The sequence below is a fragment of the Cynocephalus volans genome, chromosome 8 (genome assembly GCF_027409185.1).
Source record: "Cynocephalus volans isolate mCynVol1 chromosome 8, mCynVol1.pri, whole genome shotgun sequence".
Taxonomy (NCBI): domain Eukaryota; kingdom Metazoa; phylum Chordata; class Mammalia; order Dermoptera; family Cynocephalidae; genus Cynocephalus; species Cynocephalus volans.
The window spans coordinates 77,544,151-77,559,952 of NC_084467.1; the positions used below are offsets into that span (position 1 = coordinate 77,544,151).

At 38.1% G+C, this 15,802-nt stretch overlaps 1 protein-coding gene across 1 annotated transcript in view; it reads left to right on the forward strand.

Annotated features, from left to right (window-relative positions):
- The window catches only part of LOC134384197 (uncharacterized), a 94,858-nt gene extending 83,481 nt beyond the window's left edge, over positions 1–11,377 (forward strand). Inside the window, exon 5 of the mRNA XM_063105789.1 lies at positions 11,302–11,377. Coding sequence (XP_062961859.1) covers positions 11,302–11,360 — 59 coding nt within the window. The 3' untranslated portion in view covers positions 11,361–11,377. The remainder of the gene's footprint in view (positions 1–11,301) is intronic.
- Positions 11,378–15,802: the final 4,425 nt, after the last annotated feature.

The window sequence follows — 15,802 nt, forward strand, 5'->3', positions numbered from 1 at the left end:
CATCCCAGGCCACCTCAGCAGCACAACATTTCAATTCTATTATTTAAGGAATGGTTTGAAATATTCCCCAATTCAGTTTAACACCTCCCTAAGCACATTTCCACAGAGTTTAAGTGCACTGCCAAATAGCCAGCCCCGCTGCAAACACAGGTAGAATAGCTGGGCCAACAAAAGAGGTTACATTTGTTTGGCAACTTCCTCCAGGCTATTATAGTTGAGACTGCAAGAAGCTAAAATGAGAAGTGTTTCTCCACGTGTACAGTAAACTAAGCAGGATAGCAAAGAGCACAAGCCAGGTCCCAGCTCAAAAGGCGAAGCAGGAGCAGCAATGCGCCCTGAACGTTCCAGCTCCTCAGCAAGGCCACACACACTAGGACACTCTCCAAGGTCCATGCTACAACTTGAACCCCTGACCCTTCAGAAGGAAGGCCAGAACCCAGACCAGCAAGTCACAAGCAACTACTTCGAGCTACCTCCCCAGCCTACATTTAATTGTTTAATCCAACATGAAGAAAATTAAAGGAGGTTGACCTTAAGCTATCAAAGAAAGGCCTCACAACCTCACCTTTGCAGAGGATTCTTGGCTAGTTGGCTCATCCTCCCTCCTACCTCCATTTGCCACAAGTTGTTATATTAAATTCAGGCTCAAAACTGCTTAGGCTATAATCCACAATCCATTTTTCATTTAACTTCTCAACGTTAAGATAAATAAAAGCTTCATCAGTAAACATTGTGACAGTTATCTTTTAAACTGTCATTTATATAAACTTAGGCACATCCCTTTCTAAATCACACTCAGATGTATCAGTTGTTCAAATATAAACATATTTAGCAAAATTCTGTCATTTCCTCATATGTATATTCATTTGTGAATGACTCACTTCATACATCTTCATAAACCTGAGAAACTGTCTTTTGAGTTATTTACAGATTCAGGTGAAGACGCCGGCAGAGTCAAAAGCTGCCAGTGCATGCAGGGCCAGCACTGGGGGGAAAGTGGCCAAAAGTCCGAGCTCTGGGATCATTTTAATCTGTCTTTGGGTACAAAAAAAGTCTCAGAGGTTGACCTGAAATGAAATTATCCCTTCCTCTTAGCTTGTTTTGTACCACCTAATCCTCTAACTCTTTATTAAACATAATAGTTCCCATCTGCTCTCGTGAATGTTCAACACCTTGTGGACCAACTCCAGGCTGATTGGTTTTTATGGGCAACATGATCTCAGTTTTATGCACATACTAAGGATTATCTCAAGGACAGAGAGGATGAACAATCCATTAACTATAATAAGCAACTACACATCTCAAGGTAGCTACAGCATCTATTTGATTTCAAAAGAAAAGACTGAATTAAAATATGTCTGTCCAGAAATGTCTAACCTCTGACACACAGAAACAGCATTTTCTGTTCTCCATGCTCTGGTAAGCGGTACTACTAGAAATCACATCTCAGTCCCACTCAATCAGAGTTTGCAGCCCTTAAATCTTATTTTAAGATCTGACACTACAGCAAGAAAAAGATCCTTTTGAAAGCCCTTTCCTGATTAACTGTGGGCAAAGTGTGCGGAGTGTGTGCAGACACACACTATTTTAAAAGAAAATGTATTGATATTGTTTTATGTAAAAACTTATTTCTTTAGTTACTTTAGAGTTACGTGTGTCCCATTACTTAAATTTATAAAACACCAATCATGAAAATTTAGTTAAATACACGGAGTATTTGAGAAAGCCCATTTATATTGCTAGACTGTTTTAATTACAGACATTAGAATAATATTACAATTATTTATTTCAATATTTAATTTAATCTACAGTAATCCACTAGGACCTCATTAGCCCATCTCCTCATTTAAATGTGAACATTACTGTAAAGGTCTTTGCTTACTTGATTTTTATAAGAATTCCTTATAAATACCCATCTCTCTTTGCACCCCTGCTTTATTGATGAGATCAGTTTGTTTTTTTGGCTGACCTTTTGAACAAAGGTACTTGCTTTTTCTGTTACTGCAAAGCTTTTTGATCCTGTAATAATAACAATTATGGTGGCATCTGATCACACTGTATATTAATGATGAGACATATCTGGCCACATGTCTTCACAGCTTATTGATCCCATTAATGACAACTGTCAGGCTGCCTCCTTGCAACTTGTATCTCAAGGTAATTAAAAACTAGATTTTTTTAGCAGTTTGAACTTTGTTTTGCAGTGAATTGGAAATACTGCATGCTGCAGAAAAAGAGGATGTTCCAGTCACCTGCTTGGCTTTATGCAATGCAAGGTGTGAAAAAACAGGTGCAGGAGTTAATCATGTGCCCAGAGTGAAGGCTTTCAGATTCCCACAAATGCTTCCTTGCTCATTACTTTGCTTAAGGAAAGAATGCTAAAATGCAGAACTGAGTGTCATATTCTAATTGCAGTTCAAGGTCTTATTTAACAGGTCAAAGATAACGTAAAAACCAAAGTGAAGAATCACACAGGGGTGCTGGGATGGAAGAACCGCACGTGGTACTGGAATGGGCACAGGCTATCCAGAAGGTTGCACAAGCCAGCAGTGGTGTCCTCTAGGGACAGAAGAGGAGGGGCAGGGGTGAGAGGAGGAATTATTTTTCACTGGGTTCTCTTTTGTTCCATTTGAACATCTTGCTTGATGACCATACCACTTTAACAACAGCAACAAACACATTTCAGAGATAACTATGTAGTGTTTGGCCCTCCAAGCACTGTGACAACCCACACTGATCCCAGAGGTCAGCACTAGTGAAAGGGTGCAGTAGCCAAGGTTCCGTCCCAGAGTCCCAGCCCCTCCCTTCTTTCATTCCTGCTCCCTCGTGGGAGTCTCCTCCTTCTTCTCCCTGTCCTCTAAATCTCAGCCAGTGTCCTCTGATTTTCACCCTGTCAAAGCAAGTTTCCAAGAAATCACCTGATCTATTGAATATAAATGAATGATAACAGTTTTGCTTTCATACATATACATCAGAAAACATCAGACTGAAACAATCCATTTAAATCTTCATCATGAGAACATTGAAAACAGATTTTCCTGGATTAAACAAACTGATTGGAAAGGGTGTCTATGTGTGTTCTGTGCTGGGGGTAAGAGAGGTATCTAGGCAGGGAAGGGAAGGAGGGCTGAGATCATGGACAGAAGGGTTAGCAAGGATACAGGGTCCTGTGCAGAGAACAGCCCACAGGGCTCCCAGTCTGACCTGATACAGCTGTCGGCAGAATGCTGAGGTGATGGGGTCCTTGCACCCACCCCTCCTGATGCTGCTGGTGTCTGCTTGAACCCTAAGCTCAATGATATGCGTAAAATACTGACAATAGATATCTTCAAGAAAATGGTACAGAAATTTCATCAAGCAGGATGCCGGGCTGGTGAAAATATGTTCTGCAGGAATCTTCGAATACTTTCCATAAAGTTGCTCTATGCTGAGGCTGATTTTACTCCTTTCTGCCTTCTGAATGCCCCATGTTTGATACTGCTTTGAACCCAAATTTTCTCCTTGTATTCATACATACATGCATTAGAACACAATAAGACAAAAGATTGCCTACTTGAGAATTAAATTTTTCACCTGTAGGTGGTTAGTAAGGCCAGACTCATTAATCTTCTTCTATTTGCTGTTTTCTGCGGTATAATTACATGGCACCAGCCAGTGAAATTGCTGGTTACAGGCTTGTGTTATGACCCTGTGGCTGCTCTGCATGCCCACGTCATTCTGTAGAGAAGTTGGCATGGGAACACCAGCTCCCATTACGGAATAATTTTAGTAAGCATCTACTTGCAGACCTCTGCCTTTATGTACAAAGTTATTATATTAAGATTCAGCATCATACTGTTCACAACGATGTGAATATACTTAACACTAATGAACTATACATTTAAAAATGGATAAGATGCTAAATTTCATGTTACATGTTTTTTACCACAGTAAATTTTTAAAAGATCAAGCATCACTGATTTTTTCCCCCAAGATAGAAACACCTTTATTGCTTTTGCTAGTTTTAAAGTAATAAACACCTGCTCTACAAAATTTTAACACTAGAAAATAGTACAAAATTGTTAATAAAGGCCTTGTCATTATCTTCCCTGATTGGGATATCCACTATTACCAGTTTGGTATACATCTTTAGAGATCTCTATTCCACACAAACATTAATGAAAGCATATTGTGCATTCTGTATCAGAATTCTTTTCTGTTGCACGTGACAAAATCTAACTTAAACTACCTTGAGCATAAAAGCTCTCATATAACTAATGACTCCAAGTATACATGTAGCTAGCTTCAGGCATAGATTGATCCAGATTCAAATAATATCACTAAAACTTCGTTTCTATCCATCTCTCACCTTTACCATTCTCCATGTTGGTATATTAGTCAGGCTCCACATGGTGTCCTCTAGCAGCTCCAGGCTCACATCTCCTCAGGTTGAATTCCACCAACGAAAGGCAGAGAATCTCTTCCTGCTAACTCTGATACAAGACTTATGATTTGCATAAACCAATCATGGCTCAAATGTTGATCCCCAAACCAATCAATATGGCCAAGGAAATGAAATATTCTGACTGACCAGACTTGTGTCTTATATGTATCTATGCAGCCAGCTGTCAAGCCAACTCCTTCCTAAACAATGGACTGAGGGGGGTGCCTCCAGAAAATCAGGGACTATTAACAGAAGCGTGAATGAATGTTGATAAGCAAAAGCAACAAATACCCCAAGATATTTGTTTCTTTCACTATTGGGATCATGGCCAGGTACATAATTTGTGGGATTCAGTGCAAAAGGAAAATATGGGGCTCCTTGTTCAAAAAGCAGTAAAAAAAAAAAAAAAAAAAGTGCTAATGGTACTAAAATAGAAAGCTCTTTTCTTCTGCAGTCTCTCCTTCAACTTGTGATGGTGGTTTTTTGTTTTTGTTGGTTGGTTTTTTGTTTGTTTGTTTTGCTATATAATATCACTCGAAAAAATATTTTAATTTGAATTATTAGCATGAATTTTAGCATTCATCTTTACAGTGTTCAATATCAGTTTTAAATACAAATATAAAGCTATTAACTCATATATGGAATCACACAATTTATATTTCATAGCTCATATATGCATACATATTTCATTCTTAGCAGAACAGTGGACACTAACTCAACTCTTTTAATTTCACCTGTTGGTACATGCCTCTTCTATGACACTTTCTACCTTCAGCTTGCTAAAGAGTAAGGTAAGACTTAAAGGAAAAGTAATTATGTGTTGCCTTTCCTTCCCTTTACTATGTCATCATTTTCAGCATAAGTGGTTGGTGGATACACTGAAGTAAAACAAATATGAAAGAACTTGATAGGGTTTCTTGGCCATTCACATTTCTTAGAATGTCATTGCTTTCTTTCTGCATCCAAAGCACATTCTGATTTGAGCAGACAGAGTGGCCCCTTGGGGCTGTCAGGTACCCCATTTGCTCAGTCGTAACTGGAACTCCCTTACCTTGTATTTGCTGTTAGTCTCACTGAACTCTCACACACCACGGGTCCATGGGATCCTGCGTTCACGGGCACTGAGAATACTGTGTGAAAATGGGGCAGCAAAGAGCACAGACCTGCATATTGCATGTATCTTCTCTGCTCATGCGCACACTCCATTGTTCCATCTGACTACGCTCACAAACACAAGATCAAAGATAAAATTCTTAATAATTTCAGGACAGCAACAGCCAAGCATTAAACCAAGCACAGGGCCCTTCTGAGAGCAGGGCTCTTTGCAACTACATAGATTACATGCTCATGAATCTGGCCCTGGGTCCCAATAAACTGAATGAAACTATTTACATAACCAAAAGTGACTGAAAAATTCTGCAAAAAAACTGAGATATGGCTAAGGAGACCCAGAAAGAAAGGAAGGCTCCACAGAGAGCCATGGTAACAGTTACTGGGGAAAAAAAAATTGAAACCATTTCATATGTCTGCCCTACAATTTATGAATACTCATCGAACCTATTATCCATGTAAAACTCAATCATTTTAAATGGTTTTGTTATGTCCCATTGTATGATTGCACCATAATTTATTTTAGCTGTCCCATATAAACATTTAGGGTCTTTCCAATTTTTCAGTAAGAATCGTATGAATATTCTTGAACACTTATCTGATTATTTCCTTAAAATAAATTTCTAGGAATAGAATTGCTGAGTTAAACAAGATGCATGTCTTAAATTTTTATACTCATTGCCAGACTTCCTTTCAAAATGGTATATGAGTTTATACTAGTAGTAGTGTATGAAAAAGCCTGTATCCCCATACCTGACACTGGATATGACCATTTTTTTCATCTTTGTCAATCTGCATCATGAAAAATAATATCATTGTACATTTCTTGAACTATGGCTGAGGATGAGCATTCTTTTTATGGTTATTACTAAACTTCATTTTTAACATTTCTGAACATTCAGACTCTAGTTGGGGTCCCCATCTCACACTCTGAGAAGTGAAGGAAAAGTAGTAAATTGAAGCAATATGTTACTATTTCCTACCATAACGAGTGCTAATAATAACAGCAATCATTTATTAAGTGCTTACTATATATCAAACACTTTATATACATTATCTCTTTGAGTCCTCACAATCTCATTGAATTCTGAAGATCATAAGGAGTTTTATCTCCATTTTACGGAGGGAAAAATGGTTTTTGGAAAGGTTTAGTAACATAAGTGGCAGAACAGGGACACAATTGGAACATGGGTCTACCTGAAGCCAAATTCTATGCCTTTAAACTTCCTATGTAACTATATGTTCCTAAACTCAATCTGATGTCCTTAATTTTCATATTAATATGGCAAACTGTCTCATATCTAGTTGAATTAGAGCATAAAATAGTCTTTAGCCACAGAATGACATTGCCTAATACCTAGCAAAACTTGAGGATGCTAAGCCAAAGGAAGAATGTTACCTAACTCTGTCTGGCCAGGAGCTGAAAGGCAACTGGGAAAGCTGAGTGTGCATCACTCATCTTGAAGCCTCATAAAAGAAGGGAAATTGTATTTGCAAGTCCAATTTCTGAATGTTTGAGGAAGCCTCACAGGAACACTGCAGTGAGGAGTTAAAATGAGGGCCCTGGGAGGGGATGTGGATAATATAGTGTGTGGGGCTCTCCACCGCAGGGTATGTAAATACTTTATACACTAATTCAATTACATTTTCAGATTATGCAGGAAGACTGATTTAAGCAACAGCCCGAACCGCTGTCCCATCATCCATGCATGCATGCAGGAGAACGGAGTTAAGTGAGCTGGGTCGACCTTAACTCTGGATTTCTTGACTTTTATGGGCTTAAGTTGGAACTTAAATGTTTTATTAATGTCAGGTTTTTTGGAGTTGGTATTCAGGATGTTTCAAGCAGAGATATGATGGGTCTCAAATACCTGGAATCTGCTCACATTGGCAGATAGTAAAAAATTCCACTATTTTAGACAAATTATCAACCACTCAATGAACTCAGTAGAATTATTTTTGCATAAGTTTTTATATAAAGGATTATTAACTCTGCAATAACTGAAAATATTTAACTTGCAATTATTGATAAAGTGGCATGAATATGGTTTGTAGTTATAAACTTGTGAAAGTCTCCGTTCCAATGTTTAAATACATTCTTAAACTGATCATCTTCAGAGAAAGGGCAATAAGGAACTATAAATAAGGAGAATTCTCCAAGCACAAAGGAAATGAGCTAATCCTTGTAAATGCTTCAAAAAGTCAAAAGATTCTGGAGTGTCTTTCCCATTATTCATATCACGTATTGATTTAGTCCCTTCCAAAACCTTAAGGCCCTGTTTGAATGCATTGTTTTCTAGAAGGAAATTCAAAGATGAGCCAAGGTTGTAATTTCCTCTAATAAAAACTTTTCTGTCAGATTGGATCTCTTCTATTTCAACAGGTTTGTCTTTTGGAAAATAGTGGGTTATAAAATCTTTTTGAGGGGAGAGGAAGAAGTTGCATTGATGGTTAATTTAGCTTTTTTGAATCTGAATAAATAGATATATTTGATGATCTGTATTTTCCTTGAAAATATTATTTGATGACAAATTTCTCTTTTGAAAAGCCAAAGATCAATGTGCAGAAAAAGTTTTAATCAGACTGTTACCATTAATGAGTGTTAACACTTTTTCTCAGTGTTACTTCTGGTTTTGCCACCATTTATATGACTTGCTTTACCTCTTTCCCAGTTCATTTGCAATAATCACAAGTTTTATTGGGGAGATTTTTGTTTTTCCAGAAGCTGAAGATTTTGAGTTACACGTTTCCATATGCATAAATGTCTTGACTATGAAGAATAAAGTGAGAAGAGATTTAAACTGGGCAAAAGCACTGCTTATAAAACAGTCAGTCAGAAATAATCATCTCAACTAAAGTAACTGTTTGTGCAAAGACTAAAGGGGCCAAATTCTATCCTTGGATGTGCACACACAGCTCCTATTAGCTTTTGAAAACAGATACGTGAGTGTAGCCAAGGACAGTGTTTAGCCCAATTTGGTCTAATTTATCCAGACGACTGCAGCCATGAAAGATAAAGACAGATTATAAGACATTTTGCATGAAAGTACAGTAGCATGCTTTGTGTTTTCCCAGTCCCTAGGGTTTCTTCATCAGGCCAAATGTCAGTGATCGCATCTGAGAAGTTTGAAAAGTATATAGATCAAATTTCCTTGCACTGCTACTTGCCGTTGCTGTCAGCCCTATCTCAGAGGATGCCATTCTTTCTGTGTTGGGGCCAAACTCTGGCAAATTAAATTTTCCAAAAAGAAACAGCCTTAGTCATATGCAAATGAAATTAAATGCTAAGACAAGAATAAAAGGACATTGATTTTAAACAGTTTTTTTTAAAGACCAATCAAGAGATAATGAATTAATAGGTTTTAGACAGTTTTAATGTCCTAGTTTACAAGATGTATTCCAAGGAGAGGATGTTTTTATACTGTGCTAAATTAAATTTCTCTTAGAAGAAATGCTTATTCCTTTATATATGGCAGTCAACAAAGGTTATTTACTCTAGAATGGGGCCATAAGTCACAGGACTGGCTTTGTCTAAGCCAGTGCCTAGAAGATTGGTGAAAGAGGTGTCAATTCTCCTGCCAAATTGCTGCTTCTGTGTACTATACATACCTTGAATATCAGATGACCCATTTTCATTATACAATATTACACAGTACGATTATCCAATACTGGGACCACCAGCACCCTCTTTTTTCTTTCACTGATATTTCATACAGAAAAAGAAAAAAATATTTGGCAAATTGCTTTGTAAATCCATGTCAAACACCACACTGCCAAATGTGCTCTGTTTATTTCAGCTAATGGATACCCAGGGATGTTTGCTCTTGGGGTGGACATTTATGTGACACTTCTTATTATCTGGCACCTTTAGAATTTTTTTGTCTGCTTCACATGTCTGGGGGCCTGATACAGGGCTTCTTATGTGAGTAAAATTCCTATTGATGTCAACAAAATACTTAACAAGAGTGTAAGATGTATCACTAAGGCCATCTCAGAACTTTTGGGGACATTTCAAGAACAGGTTAAGGGGGAGAGATTTATGAGTAATTTGTCAAATTTCACAAAATGTGAACTGATATTTCATGCAAATGTTCTGCCATTCTCTAGAGAAAGAAAAATTTCAAATGCCATGAATCCAACATGCTGATGGCAATGTGTGTGTGTGTGTGTGTGTGTGTGTGTGTGTGTGTAGGGAGGGTAGTACACATGTGTGTTTATCACACAGTTATACTATGTGCTTAGACCTGTCAGGTTTAATCCACAGCGATACTTCTGCAATGGTTTAATAAGCTAAAAATTAAAAAAAAGAAAGTTGAGTTCTTTGGTCAAAGTAAGGCAACTGAATATGGTTTTAAATTGTCCATAGTGTACTTTGCTCTATTCTGGAGGTAACAATGAATTCAACATGCCTGTAAAATTCCAGGTAAGCTATGTATTAATAATACCAATAGCAGCAGAGGGGATGGGGGAGGTAGGGGAGATGGTGCAGCAAGAATATCAAGGTATATACTTCCTTCTTCCCTGGAGAGAAGTAACATTCAAGAGCTACATGGTTCTATTTTTTTCCCCCTGAATTTGCAAAGGTTAGCTGGAAAAACCAGCTCCCAGTTTTAAGGCTGAAGTTGGTCATCTGGATAAGTGCAAGATAAATGTTCTGTGGAATGCACATCTGTGAAACAGGAACCAGGGTCAATGCAGATGTTACACTGGGAGTTTCATACTTCAAAGGCACAGGGAGTCAGACACAGCTTCAGGGAGCAAAGGGCTAACAATCCAAAGTCAAACCAGGAAAGACTGAGAGAGTTCAAGAAATTGGGTTTTCTAAGGAAGAGACACTTGTCTCCTGTGAGACAATCATCATTAGCATCATCCCAAAAGGTGGTCTATTTACTGTTCTCTTTGCTGGACTTGGATAGCCCTGAAACCACAGACAGAGGAAGAGCCAAGAGACTCTCCTACGTGGTACAAGGACAGATGTGCTAACATTATCAAGCCATTTTGATGGTGCCACTCCAGTGAGTTGAACAATCTCAGAGCTCTGAGGCATTCCCCTAAAAGTCATCATCATGTAGAAAATAAAGTGGATCTCAGTGGGAAAATTACACAGCAAGGAATATGAACACCTGTAATTTTCTTGCTTAACTCTGTGGCTTAGGATAAGTGTTTTGCATATTTTTTGCCCATTTCTCAATCTATGCATTGAGGTTAATAATATTAATGTACTAACATGTTTTGAGCTTTTGAGGGAGACTGAGAATTATATAATTGTAGGAGTGGCTACTATATATAAAAACAATAATAATAGCAATATTAATTTTTGTGTATTGAACACAGACCATATGCTTAAAAATGTACTAGGTATTTGACACAATATTTCATATGCATAACAATTCTAGGGATTGGGTTTATTATCCCAGTCATACAGATTTTTAAAAATATATGTGTTCAGAGAGGGTAAGAAATTTACCCAAGTTCATCCAAAAAGTGATTTAAGGTAAAAGTAATGGAGTTGTTCTTCCTGCATGAAAACTGGTCTCCAAGCTTGTGCTTATCAGCTGTGGGGTTCAAAGCCAGAGTCAAATCCTCACCAAGAAGCATGCTGTTTTTCACTTGTATGTCCGCCCTTTCTCACAGTAATCAGAAAGATTACTGGTTCCACAAATATAAACTTGTTGCCTTTTCTTAGTACTCTCATGGATGCACGCGCTTTTTTCTCCCTCTAACATTAGGTGTTATGACTATCTTTGTCTTCATTTTTGTTTTCACAGGAGGAGGAGGAGGAGGAAGACAAGAAATAGAGAAACACAGCATTCGTATCCACAAATAAAACTGAATTGAAATTGGTAATAAATGGCCTCTCATTGTTTTCATTTGCTACTGCTGCACCTAATGACTGACAATTTCTTCATCTTTATTCTGAAACAAGCTCAATGGCATTTGTGTTCTTTGCATTGTATGAAAGAAAGACAAGTCAGGAATTTGCTTTATTTGATTGTCAAACTGATTTTACAAGATTGGCAATTTGTATTCACACCTTGATATTCTTTGGGAACTCATCAGGGGCCACAGTTACACCAAACAGGGTGATGATACAAAAGCAAGAACCATTAGCTGTTTATTATATCAGCAGATGTCCCCAACATTCTATACAACAAACTGGAATTGTGTCAGTTGAATTTTTATGTCATCATTGATACTTTCTCCTTAGGCATATCTTTTTGATTTCTCCCTTTTATTTCCTTATGCCAAACTTTCTGAAAAAAGAAAACTCACAAATGTTTAATCAGAATATTTTTTCCAACTCTGCATACCTCTTATGGGCTTACATCCCTGGTGAGTCAAATTAGTCAAAGCCATCTCTTCTTTGGAGTCTCTCCTTGAGCCCTCCACAGTCCAAGGCTGCTTTTCAGGAAGAGAGAAATATTGGTATGGAAAGCTCTCTGAGCACCTGAGAAGAGAATTTGGTCCATATGAGAAAAGACCACTGCCCCCTATTTCTCCTCTTTTAGCCATTTGCTCCTTTGTTTGCCAAAATACAAAGCAATAAGAGAAAGTCCAAGAAAACAGGAACCTAGTATGCTTTATCCACCACCCTATTCCTGATGCATAGAATAGTGTTAAGATAAAGATCAAGGTGTTTGCCCCGGCTGCTGTTGCTTTACCCACCATGGATTTGTCACTCCTCTTCTCCTGGGTGACAGAGCCACAAAGGATTATTCAAAGCCCATCTCTTCTGAGCAGTGAGAAGCCCCAATGTGGTTAATTTCCCCAAACCCTCAAGAGAGATGCATTTCTTTCATTTGGGAAATTAACCACTTCAGGGCTTCTCACTGCTCAGAAGAGATGGGCTTTGAGTAATCCTTTGCAGCTCCATCACCCAGGGGAAGAAGGGTGACAAATCCTTGGGGGGAAAAGCAACAGGCTGCCACCCAGAGCACCCTGAACTCCTGAGCCACCATCCACAACCAGCCCAGCAATGAACATCAAGCTTCCACCAGAAGCATCCCAGCCTCCCAAGCCAGGGTGGTGGGGACTAAGGGCCTCAGCCACCCTATCCCTTTCTCCTTTCTCTCTCCCCCTCCATTCCAACTACTCCCCAACATCTTAGAATGTAAAAAATAATAAATAAATAAAACCAAAAAAACCCCAAGGTGTTTGCAGAGAAAAAAAAAAAAAAACAATAGTGCTGAGCACCTAGAAGATGCTCATTAAATATTCAATGAATAAATGAGAAGTCATATCTGAATATGGAGCTACGAGAGAATTTTGATTATCCAAAATGGAAAGCTGTGATTCTCCATTCCTCAGGATCTCAAAATCTTAAGTGTTTGGTATGTTACAACAGGTTCACACTACCTCTTCTCCCCATCCCAATAGCTAAAAATCCTTTTCTATAAATGTTTCTAGTCACAAAATCATATATGTATATTTTGCATTACTGGGACATTATTATCCAAGAATCTTAGCTACTGAAGACTGATCCTTTCTTCATTCAACACAGTAGTTTCAGGTAGAAGAGTGTAACGGATAATAAACTTAAAATTTCAGTAGGTAACAAATAATATATATAAGCTAAAATGGATTAGACACTTACTCAGAAAAAATTGTGCCCAACACTACTGATTAGTTTGCAATATGATATTATAGTGCTTTTAGTTTATAATTTTTTCCAACTTAAAATAAGAATGTGATAGATAGGATTTCTAAAATATCCCACCCTAATCTCAAGACTATGAATATAATGAAATATCATGCCCATGAATATGTTACATTACCTGGAAAAAGAGGCTTTGCAGATGTAATTAAGTTTACTAATCAGTTGGCCTTAAAGTAGGAAAATTATCCTGAATTACCCCAGTGGGCCAATGTAATCAGGAGTCCCAAAAGGCTGAGAGTGAGATTAGAAAGGGAAATCAGAGAGATTCAAAACATGAAAAAAATATGACTTGGCATCGCTGGTTTGAAGATGGAGAGAGCCATGTGAAAAGGAATTCAGGCTGTCCGTAGCAGCTAACAGCAACACCCAGCTGACAGTGTGCAAGGAAAGAGGGACTTCAGTCTTACAACTGCAAGGAAACTGAATCTGGCAACAACCAAATGAGCTTGGGAGCAGATTCTTCCCAGAACTTCCACATAAAGAACCCAACTCAGCTGACATCTTGGTTTTGGCTTTGAGATACCCTGAAAATAGAACCCAATTGAGCATATCTAGACTTCTGACCTACAAAAATGTGAGATAACAAATGTAATTTTAAACCTTAAAGTTTGTGGTAAGTTTTACAGCAGCTATAGAAATCTAATACAGGGACAATAGAGTATCTGTTTTTACATTAATAAAAATAAATATTTATAGAGGGTTTAAATGTAAGAATAAAAGTTGATTTGAAAATTTTTTAAACATTCAATAGCAAAGTATTCTCTCTGTTTGAATAATGAATGGGACAGTGGCAGGGGTGGGGATGATAATTTGGCAGGGGTGCATGCTAAATATTAACATCTAACATTACCCAGCAAAGTAGGGTCACTTAGTCAACCAGCATTTATTGTTTACCTGCTATCCACAGAGCATCAAGCTGAGCAACATAGATAGAGATTAATTGAACAGGGTCCTAGTAGTAGACCTTGTAATATAATAGAAAACTATAATAAAATGTGAGAAATGCTATAATTTTTACAGGTAGTAATGCCACGATGGGATAACAAGGATCTAAAGATAATTGAAAGGGATAGTTCAATTACAAAATCTTTTCCATTATTTTCTTTGATATCACTAAAATACATCACCTCTTTGCACCTCTTTCTACCCATATTACCCTCCACTAGATCACACCAGTACCACCTTACCTAGATCCCTTGCACAGCCTTTTAACCAATCTCCCTGCCACGACTTTTACCATAACCCAATTAATTAGCTACTCAGCAACCACAGTGATATTTCTAAATTCTGACTTTGATCATATCAATCTTCTGTATATCTCTCAGTAGCTTCTTCTTGCCTTTATATACAAGCTCTTTAAAATGGCTCACATGGTCTTCTATGACCTGGTCCCTGCCTACTTGTCCAGGACCATTTCTTAGAATACATACACTAAATCCTCTGCTTCAATCACAATGATCTTCTTGAAGTTATCTGAACATCTATGTCCTCTCTCCTTTGGACCTTACTATCTGTTGTTCCTTCTTCCTAGAACTCTCACCCTTGACCCATCCCACCTAGGCAGTTCCTAACCATCCCTCTAGCTTCACTTCAGAAATACATAAAGTCTTCCTTGACTCTGTAGGCACAGGGATGAGTACTTTTCCATGTGTAGATTTTATATCCTGAATTGTATTTGCCTATTTACTGTCTTTCTTCTCCCCTACACTGGAATATTCTCCTTGGAGGCAGAGACCATGTACTACTAACCTTTGGATCTCAACAATTAGAGTAGTAGGTAATCAGTAAAGATATGTACACTGATTGGTATTCTAGAACCCAATGGCGGGAAAACATCAAAAAGTCAGAAGTAATCGATAGTGTTAAAAGAGGAGATGATGTTGAAAATTGGGAATGGGCCATTGGATCTAGCAATGAGGAAGTCACTGGTAATCTTAGCAAGACCAGCTTCAATGTGATGAGAAGTGAGTGGAGCTGAGGAAAAACAGTGCTTTTGTAGAGACAGAGAAATTGTGCTACAAAGCACCATTTTCAAAGTACTTCGTAGTTCAGGAAAATGTCTGAAACCCCATTCCCAGACAGAAAGGGCCAAGCTTTGGCCCAACAGGTCAGGTTGGGACATAGTTTAAATGAGAAGTGCATGAAAGCTACATTCAAGGAAACACACACGACCGAGAACAGAGTACTCAGAAACAGCTCTCTGAAGGCAGGGTAAAGAACTATGAAATACAGATAAGAGATGACAAGCTAGGAGAGGATAAGAAAGCAAGAGTTTCTGGGTGATTACCTGGAATAGATGTGGCCTTCTCTTACTAATTCCCAAAGCACAGTGAGAGGGGAGGAGGATGGTAGGTGAAAAGAGCGTTGGCTGCACACAAGGGCCAAGGGTAGAAAAGAGTTGGGAGGAGGGTAAGGCAATAGTAGATGGTGAAGACTAGACTTCATCATGTCTGCAGGCTGAAGAGAGGGTACCAAAGAAAAGGGAAAGAAACAAATTTATATCGAGAGAGGAGCACAAAGAAGATAGAATTTAATGAACTCAAAAGGTTAACATTGGCATGAAGGAAAACCCCCCTTCCTTTAAGATTGAGGGAGAAAGATTAAAAGATGTG